The 20,041-nt window shown below is 41.8% G+C and overlaps 1 protein-coding gene across 1 annotated transcript in view; it reads left to right on the plus strand.

The window, feature by feature from the left end:
* The first annotated feature begins 4,428 nt into the window (after positions 1-4,428).
* Positions 4,429-20,041, plus strand: part of kcnk10a (potassium channel, subfamily K, member 10a) — a 22,563-nt gene continuing 6,950 nt past the window's right edge. The window contains exons 1-2 of the mRNA XM_085771020.1: positions 4,429-4,584; positions 7,044-7,429. Of these exons, the coding sequence (XP_085627146.1) occupies positions 4,530-4,584; positions 7,044-7,429 (441 nt within the window). The 5' untranslated portion in view covers positions 4,429-4,529. The remainder of the gene's footprint in view (positions 4,585-7,043; positions 7,430-20,041) is intronic.

Genomic DNA, 20,041 nt, shown 5'->3' on the forward strand with positions numbered 1-20,041 from the left:
CTTTTCTTTTCTTTTTTTTTTTTTTTTTACAAATATCACAAAAGTACTGATAGATATTCATTTCAATGAATGAATGACAATGAAATTACAAATACATCAAACCTTCTTATTAGATGAGGTAATACATTTGGAAAACTATAGGCAACACCTCTGTAGCGAATAGAAAATGATGTCAGTACTGTTTAATCAGGGTAGGTCTATTCAAACTTCCATGTAACAAAACTATGATAACAAATTGAAAAACCACCTTAAAGGAATAGTCCTCCAAAAATGTAGTATTGAATTGTACTGTATTGAATTTGCCTGGGGCGCGCTCTCACATTCACGCACGTGAACATCAGCGTGCAATACAGAACTGTTTAGGCTGTAAAAATGTCCTAAATTACGTTGTTTCGAGTAAACTCTGGACTATATTCCTTCAGGACACTTGGATTGCAGCAGACGAGCAGTATGGAGGAATATTACAAGGTTTTTGTGTAGTTTTATGCAACTTTTTGTGTCGGGCGCTATTGACTCTCATATGAGGAGTTTCCAGTATTCATCAGCATGAGGGCGAGTCAATAATGACTGAATTTCATTTTTTGGCAAACTATTCCTTTAAACACTTCTCAGTTATCATAATTCTATTTAGGATTTTTTTTTTAACTGAACATGAACTGAACTAAACTGACATTTTATAAGTCTGAGAAGTCAAATCTTCAGGACACACAAGGCTAAGAAATACTCATAAACTACTAGTAGCCTACCAGCAATGCACCTCTGTTTCAGGAGTCAGATCTAACTCCCGGTAATTCACCTTATCTCTGAAATGAGCTGACAATGGAAATGCTGTTCTCATGGAAACGCATTTTCTCACAGACTGCAATCAGACTTTGAGAGTCATCCAATGTATTTTTTGGTATCTTAGCCTACCAGTGGAAAAGGTTGTCGCTGCACCAAGTATATGGTTTAAAAGGGTTGGGGGCGTTTGTGGTAAAACACCCACTTAACTATAATCATGATGCTACTTCCAATTCCCTATCATTTATCTCTTTACTCTCAATGCTGGTACAGTGTGGATGGAGCTACCCTGTGATGAAGAGTCCCATGGGAACAATCCAGATGTGTAACTATGGTGCCAGTAGGCCTATATACGTGAGCAGTGGGCCGGGCCCACAGACACATGCCGCTGCCTCACCGCTCATGGTACTGACACATGGCCTAATTAGATTAATCACGATGTCACTGTCCTGTCATGTTTCACTGAATCAACAAGCGGAAATGATCTACATGTTAACATACAGAGGTGGAGTCAAATGACCTGTCTCAACAGGGTTTTGTAAACAATATTAGGTTATTAGTAAAAAAAAGCTTAAATACACCGGATCCACATGTCCTCTGGTATTTTAGCAGGGAGCTACCAAGGCTAAATTTAAAAAAGAAAAAAGGACTCGTTGCAGTGGAGCTGAGACCAGTGGAGTTTCCTCTACTACAGCTGCACTGACCTGTCACATTCTCACTGTGCATTTCATTATTATAGGACTTCAACCTCAGAGCTCTCTGTCCTCAACATGGACCTGCTTGTGTGATTGGTTGTTGTGGTATAGTAGGAAAATTATTGTTTGTTCCTCACAGAGTAACAGTTCCAGTTACAGGTAGTTTACATACAGTTCACAGTTTTTGAGGCTGTAGTACCAGTAGGGGGCGTATGTGGATTAGCAGAGGTCAAGGTTGTTGTTGAAGGTAGAAGAAGTGTAACCGGAAGTGGGGTCCATGTTGTTGTCATCCTGCCATGCTGTTTTTGGTCCAATAAAAAACCTGCTGAACTATATTCCTGCTGTGTGGACATTCGTTCTTTTATTATTAAGATGCAACATCTTTTTGGTGACGAGGATGGGATTTGGGGGTTTTGATGATGGATGTACTGGATGACACACTGGTTGACACCACACAAATCAAACGCTGGACAGCTAAGGATGTCATCTTGTCTCAAGTCCATGAATACACCTAAAAGGGATAGTTCACCCAAAATTCAAATTTCACTCATTATCTACTCACCCTCATGTCGACTAAGAGCTGTGAGAATTTTCAGAGTCCTCCGTCCCTTCTCTGAGTTACGAGGGGGTCCGCGCAGCAGTATCTGTCCATATAATGGTTGTCAATGGATACCAACTTTCTTCGTCCAAAAAGACACACCAAAAAACATCCAAATACCTCCATAGTGCTCGTCTGTAATGTCCCTCTTGTATTGAAGCCCCGACATGAGAAATTGTTCCGCCGGTCAGTCCAAAGACACAGGAAGAGCAGTGAAATGAGACACTGGGAGCTTCCGCTACAAACAAGCTTAAAACATAGACTTATTTAATTTTTTTTCGGAACAATTTCTCATGTCGGGGCTTCAATACAAGAGGGACATTACAGACGAGCACTATGGAGGTATTTGGATGTTTTTTGGTGTGTCTTTTTGGACGAAGAAAGTTGGTATCCATTGACAACCATTATATTGACAAATACTGCTGCGCGGACCCCCCCGTAACTCAGAGAAGGAACGGAGGACTCTGAAAATTCTCACAGCAATTAGTCGACATGATGGTGAGTAGATAATGAGTTAAATTTGAATTTTGGGTGAACTATCCCTTTAAAAGGCTGGCCTGCACAGACAGAGGTTCGCTTCAAGCCATATCAACAAAGGAAAATGGAACTGAGTGTGAGGGATGAGTGTAGTATAGTAGTTGTAGTAATTATCCCCACCAAAGGCAGAGACAAAATACTGAAACTCCTGCACCAGACTCATACAGGTATGTCAGAAATGAAAGGCTTGGCGACTGGTGAGGTCATATGTATGGTGGCCAGGTATGGATGAGAACATAGAGAGAGAAGTGCAGTCATGTGAGTGTCAAAAACACCACAAGTCACCACCCACTGCACCATCACACCCCTGGGAGTGGATGGAGTCGCCATGGTCCAGGATCCATGTGGACTACACAGGGCCGTTCCTTGGGGAATGTTTCTGCTCATTGTTGATGCTCATTCTAAGTGGATGGACATTTACCCTGTGAAATCGGCTACATCACAGGCTACAATTGAGAAACTGCGACAGAGTTTTAGTGTGTTTGGTCTGCCTAAAATGTTAGTCTCAGACAATGGAACATGTTTCACCAGTGCTGAATTTGAAACTTTCATGAAACAAAATGGCATTGATCATGTGAGGTCAGCACCTTTCCACCCTTCCTCCAATGGTCGGGCCGAGAGGGCGGTCCAAACCTTCAAGGAGGGGATGAAGAAAATAAAAGGTGACACACTGTCAAGATTTCTGTTCAGTTATCGCATCACGCCGCATACAACAACAGGCTTGTCACCTGCTGAGATGATGATGTTACAGAGACTTTGATCAGGCCTTTACACACACGCCAAAGAAAAAAAACAGACAAAAGGGCACAAAGTGGAAGAATGGACACTGTTTGTGTGTGTGTCAGTACAGAATTGATATAGAGAGAATTTTATGAAATTAGATAGTTAGTTAGTTGTAACGTTTCCACTTCTGGGTCCAACTGTGTAAGAACCCTAAGTGTGGCAATTGCTGTTCAGTGGTCACAGAGAGGTGTATTTTGGTTATGATTAATCCCTAGCCTATATATTTTTTAATTATTCAGCCCAAACCAAAATGTGTTAGGTTGTCAATTCACAGGTGATTTCTGCAGGCTACTATGGGCAAGCCAAACAAATAAAGTGAGAAATGTGCACCAAATGGGCAAAATGGGCTTGCCTTGCCATCATCAGCATTCTTTATTCCATCAAAAATAGGCTACTGACCAGAATTCAGTGGCCCGCATTTGGAAATCTTACAGTAGGCTAATTGAGAATAAAAATGAATTGTGCCAAAAAAAACAAAAAAAAAACACTCTGGCCAGAAACGGGAAGCTGCCTAAAATGTGCAAATGAAGCGTGCCGCTAATAACCGTAAACTAACTAGACATATGGTAACATATAAAACCATCAAAAAGCGTTGCACTGTTTGCTTCACGTTTGCTTCATCACAGTGTCTGTGGTAACTGTGCGCGTTCCCGCGACAGGGATGCATTTCTCGGCGGGCAGCAGAACTCTGCACAACACGACCAAGAAGGTGCGCCGCAGCGGAGACCGAGAGCAGAAGCAGAAGCAGCAGCGCTGTGACGGGAGAGGAGGGATGCTGATCCGCTGTATCTGGACGTAATCACACAACAGAACATTCACCTGGCACAATGTAAGTGTTAGACTCTTAAACGGCAACGTCTCCCGGCACGCGCGCCCACGGTGTTGTTAACGACTACACACGATGCAGATGCGACGAGACGAGCAGCAGTGGGTGTGCGCTCTTGAACACCGCCGTGGGTGAGGAGACGGAGCTGCAACCTGCCAGCAGAAGCGCACGGCGCGGATGATGGTGTAAACTCCCCGCTGTCCTCCGCCTTCTGTTGGTGTGAAAATTCGACCGAACCGACCGACAGGACCCTGAGAGACAACAGACTATCATTCCCCTCTGCAGCAGCAACAAGAACCACACAATCAAGATGAAATTCCCGACTGAGAACCCCCGAAAACCAGGGAACACGAACCCTGCACCAGGTTAGACCACCAGTCTCTTACATGCTGCAGTTACACTCAAGACTAATTCTATTTTCTGATGACATATTGGTTGTGACAACAATTTATTTTAACATCAAATGGTTATTAGCCTACTGCGTATGTTATTTTAAATGAAATGCTGCACTCTGAAACAGTTCCTGTAGGATAAACAGTCTACCTGCTCTGAGTCTGTATCTTCCAGCAGCTCTAGGAGACTTCCCAAATTAAACATTCATATTGACCACGATATGTTAGACTTCCCTGAGAAATACAGAAGGCAGTGGGGAAGCCAGTGCACGCTGAAGTTTACTGCAGCTGCATCAGAGCACGAGGGGGGCATGTGTTGATGCGGTGATGATTCAGTAGAACGAGGTGTCAATAGAGGCTGTAAGGCAGCAGCTTCCCTGTGATGCAAAGGGGAGATGGAGCTACACAGGGTCTGGAACATTACCTCATCCAGCCCCCAAATCCTGCATGTGTGTCACGTCCTCTTCCTCCCTCAGCTCAGCAGCGTCTGCATCAACACTTGTTTACCGGGCGGTACCGACCGACCAGGCGCTTCATGTGTTCATGACCTTCTATAGGCTACTATAGCGACGTGACAGCCTTTTCTTTCCTCTCCTCACACTAGAAGACCTGTGATTTATGACGCGTGTCGTTCATCATTGCACCTACACGTGAGCACTGTGATGGACAGCTACACATTATGGCTGATTGGTTACATAAATCAAAGCAGTCGACTGGTTCTTGTGAGACACCCCAGTGTTACTGAGGGTGGTACACTGATTATAACACTAGGTAATGATGTAACAGATGATGAAATGTACATTTGTGCAATTTTGTTATTTTATCACTGATTGTATTTACAATAACAGAGAATTTTACACAGCTCAACAGTTTCACACACTATACATCCTCCATCACCATACAGTCAAATAAATAACTGTCTATTAAAATCCCTCGATCTTCATCACAGAGACAGTTTAACTAGTTTCAGTTGGGGCTGTTCTCCCTGAACTGCAATTAATGCCAAACCTATTTTTCAAACTCCTATAAGACATTCACTCCAATCTGCACAAAACTTTGCAGATAGAATTTATCAACATGCAAGCTCTCAAAGGATCTGCATGCAAGGAATGCAAGGATACCATTTTTGGTAGCTAGCTGTCAAAACATATATTTGTGATGAAAATGATAATATGCATCGACACCAACCATTGCACCAACCATTCCATCTTATCACTCAAAGGGTACCAAATTATATTAGATTCTAATCTGCCACTAGGGGATGCCACAGACACAAAAAAATTGATATCACACAAATTGTGGCATGGATTTGCACATGAAATTGATTGAATAATGTGGGCGTGGCCTCTCACAGGATAAATGTACTAAACTGAAGAAAATTCAAAATAAACCAGACATAGGTTATTCACCGAATGGGCTTTATGCACAGCTCCACTACTTCCTGAAATAAGGCAGCTCCTTTATTTCCTGTTTTACATTATTGGACCAACTGATTAATCCAGGTGTGCTTGACCATTGTTGTGAGGTCAAACACACCTGGATTAATCAATTGGTGTGCATAAAGCCCATTGTGATAAATTATAACTGTTGTTTTACATGCTGCTTAGGGCTGCGCGACATTGACAAAAAGTAATATCTCGATGTTCGGGGGGATTTTGCTGAAAATAATAAATTATTATATAATGTACAGTACTGTGCAAAAGTTTTAGGCACGTGTGGGGAAAAAAAGCTGAATGCTTTTAAAGATGGAAGTGTTAATTTTTTTTTCATCAATTAAGAAAATTCATTGAATTAAGAGACGAGAATCCTAAATCAAATCATATTTGGTGTGACAACCCTTTGCCTTCAAAACAGCATCAATTATTCTAGATAGGTACACCTGCACACAGTTTTTGAAGGACCTGGGCCGGTTTTTTTTTCCAAATATCTTGGAGCTCCTCAGATCGTTCCGTCTCTACATATAATCCCAGACAGACTGGATGATGTTGAGCTCAGGGCTCCGTGGGGCCCAGGACTTGTTGTTCTTATTTATTCTGATGATGATTCTAAATGACACTGGCTGAATGTTTGGAGTTGTTGTGAATAAATTTGGGTCCAATCAGACGCCTCACTGATGGTGCATGATGGATAAGCATTCTGACTTAACAGCATTTTTTCACACCTGCCTAAAACTTTTGCACAGTACTGTAGTCCTAAATGTCCCAAACGTATTAAATAGCTACAGATGCAGACCACTCATTGTCAAGCATCCATTAACAACACTATGTTTAGTTCGCTTTTAGTGTAAGATAAACTGTGTAAGATAAATCCTATGCGGAGAGTAAAATGAGGTCTTGGTTCTTCCGTTCCCCTGTTACATATCAGAGTATTCAGGGAACAACGACATATCACTTTGACGTTTCAGTAGTTTTTTTATTTGTCTTTTGTTTCAGTGGCAGTTCAGACCAGTCTGGTTCTCCCGAAGAAGGTGCAGCCAGGCATGCTTCAGTCCAGCCTGGTCCAGGCCAGCGTGGCCACGATGCAGAACCCGATGGGCTGCACCGTGCCACGGCTCTCTGTTTCCTCCCGCCCCGCCAGCATGGTGGCCAGCATAGACGCGGTGGCCGACGGCTCAGCTACCTTCACCATGATGAAGCTGAAGACGGTGCTGGCTGTGTTTGTGGTGGTGGTGGCCTATCTGGTGGCGGGAGGCCTGGTGTTCCAGGCGTTGGAGCAGCCTTTTGAAAACAACCAGAAGATCGCCATCACAGCGGAGAAGGCAGCCTTCCTGCAGAAGCATCCGTGCGTGACCCCAGACGAGCTGGAGGCCATCATCAAGGTAAGAGGCAGTCGCCAGTCGATAGCCCAGCCTTTCCTCACCCTCGGTCCCCAGTGGCTACTCAGGTCTACTGAAACCTGAGCATCATATTGATCCAACGCTATTCATCCGTCACACACCACACTCTGTCTGCCACCAGGAACCAGATACAGACCACACTCAACTGTTTTTATGACTTCTATGCATCCTTGAAACTCCCTGAAGTTGAGTGAATCTGAAAATAATATTCCAGGAAATGTTTTTGTGTGGGTCTTATCTTCATCGGTGCCTCAGGCTCTGAGCTGATGACTTGAGTCTGTCTTGTTCCTTCGGTCTCTTGTTTGAATTGGGTACACTGCGTTTTGTTACCCTATCTCTCTCATAAATAGCCTCAGTGATGGCAATAAAAAGACACATAAATTATATGGAGATGTAAAATTGTGTTACCACAAATGCCCTGTAAAATCTAATAAGTTAAGTTTACCTAGAAAAAGCATGCAAACTGATCGTCTTAAAGAAGTTAAGTGGAATAGAATAGATTTGTTATTATTACTAATGCCTATTTATTGTGGTGCATTTGCACTTGAGAACAGAAAAGATTACTTCATAACTGACTTCATATGAGCCCTTGATTTAGTGTAGGTCACAAAATCTTTTCCAGAATAATGCAATCTTTTTTGTGTTCCAGATACCTGATTTACTTAAAGGAATAGTTCACCAAAAAATGAAATTCAGTCTTTAGTGACTCACCCTCATGCTGATGAATACAGAGTAGTTTTTTATTCCTCAAAGTGCATCTGGAGACCCGGGAGGCAGGTTCGTAGTCCAACAAAAACTTTATATTAGATTAATAGCGCCCGACCCAAAAACGTCCATAAAACTACATAAAACCTTGTAATCTTGCTCCATACGGCTCGTCCACTGCAATTAAAGTGTCCTGAAGGGATGTAGTCCAGAGTTTACCCAAAACAACGTCATTTAGGACATTTTTACAGCCTAAACAGTCCTGTATTGAATTTGCCTGGTGCGCGCTCTCGCGTTCCCTCAACACACGCGGATGTGACCGGACTTGCCTCAATGACGTTGTTTCAGGTAAACTCTGGACGCTGCTGCTGCTGCTGCTGCTGCTGCTGCTGCTGCTGCTGCTGCTGCTGTTGTTGCTGCTGCTGCTGCTGCTGCTGCTGCTGTTGTTGCTGCTGCTGCTGCTGCTGCTGCTGCTGTTGTTGCTGCTGCTGCTGCTGCTGCTGCTGCTGTTGCTGCTGTTGCTGCTGTTGCTGCTGCTGTTGCTGCTGCTGCTGCTGTTGCTGCTGCTGCTGCTGCTGCTGCTGCTGCTGCTGCTGCTGCTGTTGCTGTTGCTGCTGCTGTTGCTGCTGCTGCTGTTGCTGCTGCTGCTGCTGCTGTTGCTGTTGCTGCTGCTGCTGCTGTTGCTGCTGCTGCTGCTGCTGCTGCTGCTGTTGCTGCTGTTGCTGCTGCTGCTGCTGTTGCTGCTGCTGCTGCTGCTGCTGTTGCTGCTGTTGCTGCTGCTGCTGCTGTTGCTGCTGCTGCTGCTGTTGCTGCTGTTGCTGCTGCTGCTGCTGTTGCTGCTGCTGCTGCTGTTGCTGTTGCTGCTGCTGCTGCTGCTGCTGTTGCTGCTGTTGCTGCTGCTGCTGCTGCTGCTGCTGCTGTTGCTGCTGCTGCTGCTGTTGCTGCTGTTGCTGCTGCTGCTGCTGCTGCTGCTGCTGTTGCTGTTGCTGCTGCTGCTGCTGCTGCTGCTGCTGTTGCTGCTGCTGCTGCTGCTGCTGCTGCTGCTGCTGCTGCTGCTGCTGCTGTTGCTGCTGCTGCTGCTGTTGTGCTGCTGCTGTTGCTGCTGCTGCTGAGTTCAAGTGGACAAAAGTTTCAGCAGTATTGGGGCTATATTTTAGTGAAAGTTGCAAAACTGTAGCATGTAGCCTACCGTTGGTTTGGTAGGAATTTTTTAAGTTTTTAAATTTAAACGCTTACATGTCCTTGGAGTTGAGTAAATCTGACATGGGGTCAGACATTTCTGGATGGAGTTTGGTGAGTTTTCGCCCATGGGAAGTATGATTTCCTCCGAAGAAGAAGAAAGAAGGAGAAGAAGAAGAATTCCTAGGAATACAATAGTGTCCCGGCAGCTTAGCTGCCCAGACCCTAACTAATGAAGAACAACAATCTTATACAAAATGCTGAGCCAAGTTACACTGCTGTGTCACCTGATTGCATGGGGTGCATTGTCTGGGAGAGGATATTCTTGGTTTTGAGGAGATGAAAGCAGTTTGTCCAGCACCAAATGAGTGGATGAGGTCCATAATGACACCCTGGCTAAGGTGAGGAACGGTTCATGAAGAAATCTGTCCTGTTGAAGTCACTTAGGCATCTGTGTGTTGTTCAGCAGAGTAGCTAACCCAGAGAAGTTTTTTCATTTTGCCCTGAGGCCGAGGGCTTCAATGCGGAGTGCAGCAGGAGGTCAGGACCAAAAGACCAAGGAGGTCCAGAGTTACAGGAGTCAGCAGCTGCATCACCTAAGTCTGCTGTGTGGGAAGATTTTTAATTTTGTTTGACCTGATGATGATTCTGACTGCAAGAAAGTGCACTGTGCAACTGGTGTTGCACATACCAGCTAATTTACAGCGGTGAACATGCACTAATGGTCCTATACAGTACATACAGGGTTTGTGTGTGTGTGTGTACATGTGTCAGGGCTGCACTCACACATGGGCTGCACTCACACATACATGTGGTACATATATATATATATATATCTTTGACTTAGACTTTACTGTTGTCATTGCGCAAGCACAACGAAATTGGTCGCAATCCCAGGTGTATATATATATATATATATATAAGCAACTTGTTGTTTGTGTACAATAAATTGAACTTCATCATGTTGCCGGTATCCATCACAATGTTGTTGTTATTCAATGTACAATGTAGCTCTATCATCAAGCATTTAAGTAAAACAGTTTAGTTTAGATTTACTTAATATATTGTTCAAATTAATAGTATATTTCTTTTCCAATTTAAACTTCAAAGTTCATTAGTAAATGTAGATTAAGGAAATAGGGCGTTTCATTTCTTCCTGTAAATGTAAAATGCTCTTACTCTCAAATAATTATGTAGGCCTACTGTAGCTGACTTGCATCACATAAATAATGCAACTTTACCAGTACTAACTGAAATAACTGTAGCATGAACTTGAGGAATAGACGTTTTGGCTTTACAAATGTGGTCTGAAAGTAGGACAGTCAGCACTGTGTGTTTAATGCTGCCTTTGTTCCATGTGTCATGCTGCCACACAACTGTGTTTGCGTGATCACCTATTAATGTTCTTTACACTCCATGAAATGGTCAAAATCTGACCGGGCTCTTTTCTATTTTCAGCTTCAGCTGGCGCCAATATACAACCACTGCAGCATAGAAAAGTGCTTAACACTGGCTTCTGCCCATGTACAGACACACACTGTGAGCTGCTGTTCTTCTTTCTGGCACATAGGCCTACTGTAAGTTACACACACAGTTAAGTGCATTGCTGCCACCTGTGTAGTAATGCAAAGCAATGACCTTACTACTACAGTGTGCCACCAGTTGATAATTATGAGTCAAATTCACTCAGAAAAGTAAATTGTGTTCTTCAGCTTGTAATCAACTGTAACTTCATAAAAGATCATAAAAAGTGTAACCAACCAAGGTCAACTGATTTATGAAAGTCATGATAGCTGTTTCAGTTCACAGTGATAATGAACAGCATTAAAAACTGTACTAAATAATGCAAAATAAATATTAATAAATAAATAAAGCAGTGAGTCCATTGAAGTGATCATTCAGTGACTGTGATGTTCCAAGACTACGAAATTGTTGTGAAAGCAAAAAGTGTGATAGGATGCCCTGGTCTCTCCTATATGTAAAACTGTTGAATTCAAACCTATAATCAACAATAAGCTACAACATGAACAGACAAACAAGTTAAGTATAGTCTTGACATCTACAAAGCTGAAGCTATCAGCCAGTATTCTGATGATGGTCAGTCATTGATACCATCACCCATTAATGTAGTCTTATTATAGACTCAGAGTGACATATTTCATTCAGAAAAGGGTCAAATGATGGAAGCATCAGACAAGGATATGCTCCAGGTCCAGCAGCATTTCCAAACTTGTCCGTACCAGACTGGTAAACTGAGGACTAGTGTAGATGCCAGTTGAAAACGTTCTACACAATGGCTTTCAAAGATCTTAATGTCATTTACGGTAGTAGGCGGTACTCCCTCTGGTGGTGCTGATGTTCTGTGAGTCTTCAGTTGAATTGAAAGCTCAGAGATAGTGATAGTGACAGACAGTGTCTGTTTTGGTCCATCAGGACTGCAGGCTCCTGCCATAGAAGAGTGACTCAGACAATTAGTGTCTGGGTTGGGAAGGGTCAGCCACAATCTTTCCTATGTACAAGTCCTAGGGGTGTGAAGGTCTCAGGTGGACACATCCTGGGGCTACACATCCCTGTATGGGCTAAACAGTGTCCATAATGCACAGCGGCTGCAGTGGAGCTTTTAGAACTCCATTTCTGACACATTCAATGGCACAAGAGAAATATAAATCCCAAACTGCATTATAAAACTGCCTACCTCTGTAACTAACAGTTCTCACGTATGCCACAATTGGAAGTGAATACTGTAATTGCATTGCTTAGTTCTAAAAGCAAACTCAGAGTTGGTCATTAATCTTGTTTAGGCCAAGTAGGGAAATGGGTAAAACCCAGAGAGCTATCAGGCATCCGATCAATTCCCTCCTGGAAAAGCTGCAAAGTAGAATGAGCTGCACTGAGAAGGGCTGAGTGCAGCTGCCGAGCCTCAGTAACTTCATAACATCATGCTGAAAGCTGCTATGCTGCCGTATCTCATCTTGCTGCTGTGCAACTGCTGCAGTACAGTCCTTTGGTTTTGTTTTCTTCATCTCTGAATGCCTGTGCATTTAAACACATTAAAACAAGTCTTACCTTAAAGGTGCAGTGTGTAAGATCTGGACTGAATTTTTAGCCCAACCCAGCCTGTGTTTTAATGCTATTTCAGTGTAGTGAATAGTAGTGCTGCTGAATATCCTAGAAACATTTGATCAGCAATCATTTATAGAAATATTTATTTCAATCCCAAAGGACGGCGTCAGTCTTGGTCCAGCTATAACTTCTTCTTTTGGACTGGTGACTTCTAATGTTGGTTCTGAAGCCAACACACAGAGGTGTGGTGCCTCCCTCTATTGCCAAACAAAACTTATTAAGTGAAATTATATTTTTACTTTGCAGAACCATCCCTCAGCAGAGATAAAGAATCAATGGGGATGTGGACCCTCTCTCTTACCAAGTTGCAATGTCATGGTATCAATGAGCCAAACTCAACAAGTATATTTTTGTTCTCTTTATACTCAAATCATCTTCTTCGTTAATTGTGGATATTTGTCTGCTTAAGCTGGAGTTTTTCCAATTCCATAATATTTTCAATGCCTCATATTCCAATTGAAATAAGCTGGAAAGGTCACTACTATATAATGTTCTTCTAGTCAGACAAAAGTGTGCTTTACCCTGACATGTTTCGACTGTCATCTGCAGTCTTCCTCAGATGGGTCATCTGATGTTGCTCTGACGTGTCTTATCAGCTGATGTTCCGCGTAGGCGTGACCAGCTCAGTAGTTGACCGGTCCTATAGTGATCATCAAATGAGGATATTATGAACTTAATTGAAGCTAGAAAGGGCTCACAAACTAAACAAACTGTTGGTGGAACACCAGTAACATCTAATTGCAAAATAAAGTCATGGTTACCTAAAGTCACAGTAAGTTGAAAATGAAATGATTTTTTTTTTTTTTTTTTAACTCCCATTGAAAAAGGATCGATTCTGCAATGGGCTCTCTGCACAGCTCCACTACTTCCTGAATTTAAGGCAGCTCCTTTATTTCCTGTCTTACATTATTGGATGTGGATTAATCAGGAGTAGTCACAATGGTCAGACACGCCTGGATTAATCAGTTTGTCCAATAATGTAAGACAGGAAATAAAGCTGCCTTAAATTCAGGAAGTAGTGGAGCTGAACATAGAGCCCAGTGATTTAATTTAAAGCAGAAGTAAACAGAATGTTTGTGTTAATATAAGTCTTAAATAGTTCTATCTTCCGACAGCAATCACTTCTATAGAGTGTTTGGTCTGAAACACGGGTCTGTCAGTCACTCTGCTCTGCTGTAAGCCGAGGAGAAAACTTTCCTTGTATCCTACAACCTTTATCCAATGAGGGGAGAGAACGGCATAAAGGGGCGGTCCTCTCTGTGTGTGCAGCCAAGGGATGCGCGTGAATGTGGTGACGTAGGGATGAGGGCGGGGACTGCTAACTCCATCTGCTGACAGGAAGTTAGACAAAACCACCGGATCGCTAACTTCTGCTTTAATCAATTAAATTCTTACCGACAATTAACCGACAGTCGATTAGCCTAATTGTTTATATCCCTACTAACTACTTTTTGTTTTGTTTTGTTTTTACCAATAACCTAATATTGTTTACAAAACCCAGAGTTGAGACAGGTCATTTGACTCCACCTCTGTATGTTAACATGTAGATCATTTCCGCTTGTTGATTCAGTGAAACATGACAGGACAGTGACATCGTGATTAATCTAATTAGGCCATGTGTCAGTACCATGAGCGGTGAGACAGCGACATGTGTCTGTGGGCACAAGGCGGAAAAGCCACACTCCAGTCTGATGGGTGACAATGTAGCTCTGGCAATGCAATTGAGTGTCTACAACCATGTCCGCAGAAAGGTGAAGGCGTAGCTTCAGACAGCAGTCTGGGGAAAGGGGCTGGGACTTCACATTCAGTATTTGCTGTTCCTTAACAGTCATTCTTTTCTGCTTTCCTTAAAGGCCTGCAAGACACTGGTAAATGTAAAGTCATAAAGTCCCCAAGTTGTTTCCATTGCCATGGTTACAGATGTAGCTTACACAGTTTGACTAAAACTTTACTTGTGAGCCTTGAGTTTAGTGAAGAAAATCATATTAGACTTTGGAGTAAACTGGAGACTTGATTCCTTGTTCAGGAAAGAAAAGCAGATTTTTTCACATGGGTGAAACAGATGAACGTGTTGGCCAGATGTGGGCCAGATGTGTATCATTAGGTTGTCACTGGTTAGTATGTGGTATAGTGCGGCATTCAGTTCCAGGTATTCCCAGGTATTATCTTCCCATTGTAATCCTAATCTAAGATGATGTTGTCCATGCATCATGTGAGGGGATTTCATCAAGAATAGAGAAAGTTGATTTCTTTCATTCTTTTAACGTTGTTGTTCAGACTCTATACTGTACATACTTTATTAATCCCCCACTGGGAAATGTTATTGATCAGTGTGGTTACTGCTTGATTGCAGTGCAGCACTTATTTTCTCTGTAATATGCTGGAATATAACACCACCAACATTAACCTGAGTTGGCTTTGTGACCTTTGCTATCATCCATGCCAGCATCTTGTCAGATTTGTGTTGTCCCTGGTTCCAGGCATGTTTTCCCGTAAAACTCAACTAATTAACTGTTTGTCAGTGAAAAATAAGAAAGTCAGATAATGAGGCAGGTTGGGGAAACAATCTGTGACCTGTAACTCGGAGTCCGTACCATGACCTCCCCACTACTACCAGTCTACAGTGGTGTCACAGCATAGCACAGAGAGAGAGAGAGAGATTCATCAATGCACTGCAAAAACTCAAATATCTTGCCAAGAATCTTAGTCTTATTCCTAGTCAAAACTAATCTCCTTATACTTCATAAGACTCATCACATAAAAAATAGCTTGTTTTTAGACACTTTTTACTTCTTTCCAGCATTCACTTGAAGTAGAAAAGTCTGATAGTGGAGTTTTTCTTCCTTACTACAAGCACAAAAAACTTGCTTTCACTGGCAGAGTTTTTGTGAAAATGAGTCTTATTTTAAGTGGAAAGAGATTCATTTTGACTAGAAATAAGACATTTTGACAAGAAAGAAGACAAATATTCTTGGAAAGATTTGGAGTTTTTGCAGTGTGTTGTTTGACAATACTGTCAATAAATCACAATGGATTGCATATTGTTCTACAGGACCTTATTTGTGACTTAGACTTACTTTATTGACCCCTTGAGGATTTTTTTTTCACAGGACCGTCTCCATTCCACAGACAATGTCCATGTCCACCACAGAGCCTTTAGCTCAGGAGCGCCACAACAGCAGAGATCAGCCTCTCCCAAAGCGAGCCCTTCTGCACCTCAGTGCTCTGTATCTGTGTCCTGAGGGGAGTGGGGTGAGCTGGGTGATAAGTGGATGTGTGGTGTCTTGTTCCATTGAGGTTGCAATGCCTGTAAAGTGTGTTTCATCCTCAAGTGAGTAGAATTTGGTATACCGGCTCATTACCTCATATTTGACGACAATGTCTTACACTGTTTTTAATCTATTTAATCGTTTTTAGATTCATATCATGTAACCTCAGCAGAAAAGTGGATACTAAGTACACTTTCCCATAGTGTTGCTGCGTTAACTTACTGGTATGAAAACTGAACCAGAGATACGGTCAAACCTCATAATAGATCAACTGTTCGGAACAGTTGATCTTTTATGAGGTTTGACCGTATCGCTGGTTCAGTTTACCTGTCACCACTGGTCAAGACACTAAACACAGCCTTTAAAACAAATGTAGAGTGACAGATGTAAGGACTTATAAGAAATTATATTTAACCCATCGACCCACAACCCACTGTTACTGTACTGTAATACCAAGTCAGGTAAAGCAATGTCAGATTTGCAGACCTAATTTTAAAAGTTGTTGTATAGGGACGAACATTTGCTACCCAAATATTTGTACAGATTTTTTTTTTTGTAGTACCTGAACAAGTGTAGTAATATCAGAACTGTAGAAATGCTCTTTTGAATACATACCAACTGTTTTCATTAGACCAAGTAGCCTGCAGTGTAACTTGGTGCTATTATACTTTCTAACTTCAGTTAAACAGTGTGTTAACAGGCTATTGTAGGAGCAGTGAAACAGGTCAAACATTCTGACATATAGAAAGGCCACAGACATTCCTAATGGTTACCCCTTTATGATGTAATTCATCATCATTTTTAAAGTTAAATTACAGTTTGACGTGTGCCACAGGTCTACTCATCTGTGATACAGGTGAACTTTCGGTGGAAGTTTGTATGGATGAAGCAGATCAGCTGTGTCATCGTGTGTTCGTCCTTCAGCTGGACAAACAGCTATTTGTCACACCTTGAGTGGGCTCATTACACTGAGCCTCCATCTGCCAGGATGGACGCTTGCAGAGCAGACTGGCACTGAGTGTTATATCACTAATAGGCTGGATTCTGTGACCCCTCCCTTCACCTTAGCCAAAAACATATATTGTGCAGGTACACCGAGAGGAAGCCAGAGTCTGTTTTGTGAAAGCTATCTATAGGTCCTAAGGAGAACATCAGAAGGAGATATAGATGGAGTGTTGTGAGCAGATAGAGATGGAGGTAGAGATAGATATGAATCCAAATAATTTGCCTGGTATTTGGTATAATTTGCCATACTTTGACTGGTAAGTAATCTTTGCAAGTTTGTTGGTGGGGTGTACAAGTGAAATCCTGACTTGTATTTATGACAGTACTGTGGAAGTTTGATATACACTGCTTTATTTCAATATTCAGTTCAATTATCCAGTGACCATGCCAACACAGTCATACAATAAACTCATTGAGTATGAAATGTTTCCACAGAGATAAAGCTGGAATTTGTTCTCATAGATGGAGCATAAAGTTATAAGATTGCCACATTAGCACACATTACTCTACACTATGGCACCCTCTGCACACTCTGCAGGACAGACCCCGACTGTCTCATACATGGGCGTGCATGTAGACCATATCATACAATCATACAAAACATAGAAACAGACATCCATACAATAATCATTTGATTCATATATATTATAAATATTTGTGATGGGTATGGTAGAGTGTTTCTATCTATCTGTGTTTTCAATCTATCAAGTGGTTACACCATGCACATTCTCTGCAGACAGAGAGAGGTAGAAGCCGCTGCCTCATCGATAACTCCATGTGTGCTGCACATAGATGAGACGTGACAGTGAAGTGACTTAAACCTTTGTGAGTTATAAAGCCATTCACATACTGCACTTTGTGATGTTGACATCTACGTTTGGATGATTTATTCACTGTATGACATCAAATAAATTCATTTTTTCATAGGGAAATATATGTGGCTACTTTTGTCCCTAGAACAAGATTATTTGGGGAATTATTTTTGTTTATCTTTAGCATTAGTCTCTCATGGTTTAATATAATTGGCTGTTTTGTTCATCATGAGTAATAAAATAGATATGTCTATTGCATTTGCATTTGCATTTGTGCTTCCATATTCAAATGGCAGTTCCCCACCCTATCAACCATGACAAAACATTATGTACTAGCTAGACACAATGACATTGGCACATGCTGACCATGTCTGTTGATAGTCAACAAAACAGTGATTCAAACTAGGCAGGTTTGGATTAATTCATACAAAAGGTCATGACAGTAGTATGACAAAAATACAGCTCACAAAAAAAACCTACTTTCATACCTCTAAAACAACGTTGTCTCAGCGCAAGTTGGAGCAGATGCTGAATATGTCTTCTCTATTCTTGGTGGGCAGAGGGTCTAACTGTGCATGTGCAGTGTGAGTGTCATCACTCTGGCATGTTTCTGATTGGAGAAATAAGACTTGTTGCAACTGTCCCCGGTCTCCCCTATTTCCAGGGACAGACTCAAAACTACAGGTGCCGCTTGGCTGGGAAAAACACCAATAATTGTTCTTCTTGTCAGCCGATGGAGTTAGCAGTCCCCGCCCTCGTCCCTACGTCACCACATTCACGCACATCCCTTGGCTGCACACACAGAGAGGACCGCCCCTTTATGCCGTTCTCTCTCCTCATTGGATAAAGGTTGTAGGATACAAGGAAAGTTTTCTCCTCGGCTTACAGCAGAGCAGAGTGACTGACAGACCCGTGTTTCAGACCAAACACTCTATAGAAGTGATTGCTGTCGGAAGATAGAACTATTTAAGACTTATATTAACACAAATATTCAGCTTACATCTGCTTTAACACAGCAACTGCCTTTTGCAGTAATTACCCACAAGATGACAACCTCAAACTGTAAATTACATCAATCTATTATAATAATAAATAGATCATGTGATTACGCGACAATCGAAACAAGAATTAAAAGCCCCTGCTTTTTTTTTTAGAAAGTGTCTGTACTGTCGGAAAAACAACAACAAGCACATCGGTGTGAATGTGGTATGAGTGAATAATGGTTTCTGTAAAGTGCTTTTGGGTATCATGAAAAGCGTTATATAAATCCAAGCCATTATTATTATTATCATTATTCCATTGCAGGCTGTGCTTCTGTGGCACTGAATTTTGAAACATGTGGCTTTAATACCATTATACCTACATGGCTCCTCCCCAAAATATAATTGAACATATGTAAAAGTATCTGATATTTACTGTAAATTTAATATGTAAATTTCAAACATTAAATGTAATTGAAGGTTTAATGTATTTGAGTGGTTTCTGCCATGGAGAGTTTGGACGGAAATCAGGATGCACAAAATAAAATTCGATCTAATGAAGTCAGTCAGGCAAATAAACAAACTGCTGAACTACAGCTAATGAGATACATATCGGAGAGTATCTGTGAGAGTAAATAGTGGTAGATCTGTGACACATGTCAAGTAAATACAGTTGGCAAAATAAAAACAACAGATGAAGTTAAGAGGAGATATGAGGTGAAGAACAAAGGGAACATTGGTTTATAATAAAACCTCTGCAAAATGGGGAGCTGATGGAAGAGCCTCTAACCAGCGCTGAGCAGCAGGTGCAGGACACGGAGCTGTGTCCTCTAAAGCTCAAGGCTCAGGCGGGAGACGGGGGCCATTTTCCCCACACACTCACAGCTGTTCATTGCTCTGTCTTGTCTGATGACGACCATAAATGCCATGATGAATGAATTAAAGCAGAAATAAGCAGAATGTTTGTGTTAATATAAGTCTTAAATAGTTCTATCTTCCGACAGCAATCACTTATATAGAGTGTTTGGTCTGAAACACGGGTCTGTCAGTCACTCTGCTCTGCTGTAAGCCGAGGAGAAAACTTTCCTTGTATCCTACAACCTTTATCCAATGAGGAGAGAGAACGGCATAAAGGGGCGGTCCTCTCTGTGTGTGCAGCCAAGGGATGCGCGTGAATGTGGTGACGTAGGGACGAGGGCGGGGACTGCTAACTCCATCCGCTGACAGGAAGTTAGCCAAGACCTCCGGATCGCTAACTTCTGCTTTAATGAATAAAAAAATGAATGCTTTGTCATTGTACAAACAGTGCAATAAAATTAAAATGTGCTACAACTGAAACTGTGCAAAAAGAGCAGCTATGATATATATATATATATACTATATATATATATATATATATATATATATATATTGTACATACACATACATATCAATGTCAATATGGTATAGTTGAAAACGAATAAATATTCATATAGAGTTTAAACTAGCCTCGTAAACCAGCCTCTTGCGGAAATGCATTTC

Source organism: Trachurus japonicus, chromosome 24 (assembly GCF_045865225.1).
Source record: "Trachurus japonicus isolate A0001 chromosome 24, Traja_1.0".
Lineage (NCBI taxonomy): Eukaryota > Metazoa > Chordata > Actinopteri > Carangiformes > Carangidae > Trachurus > Trachurus japonicus.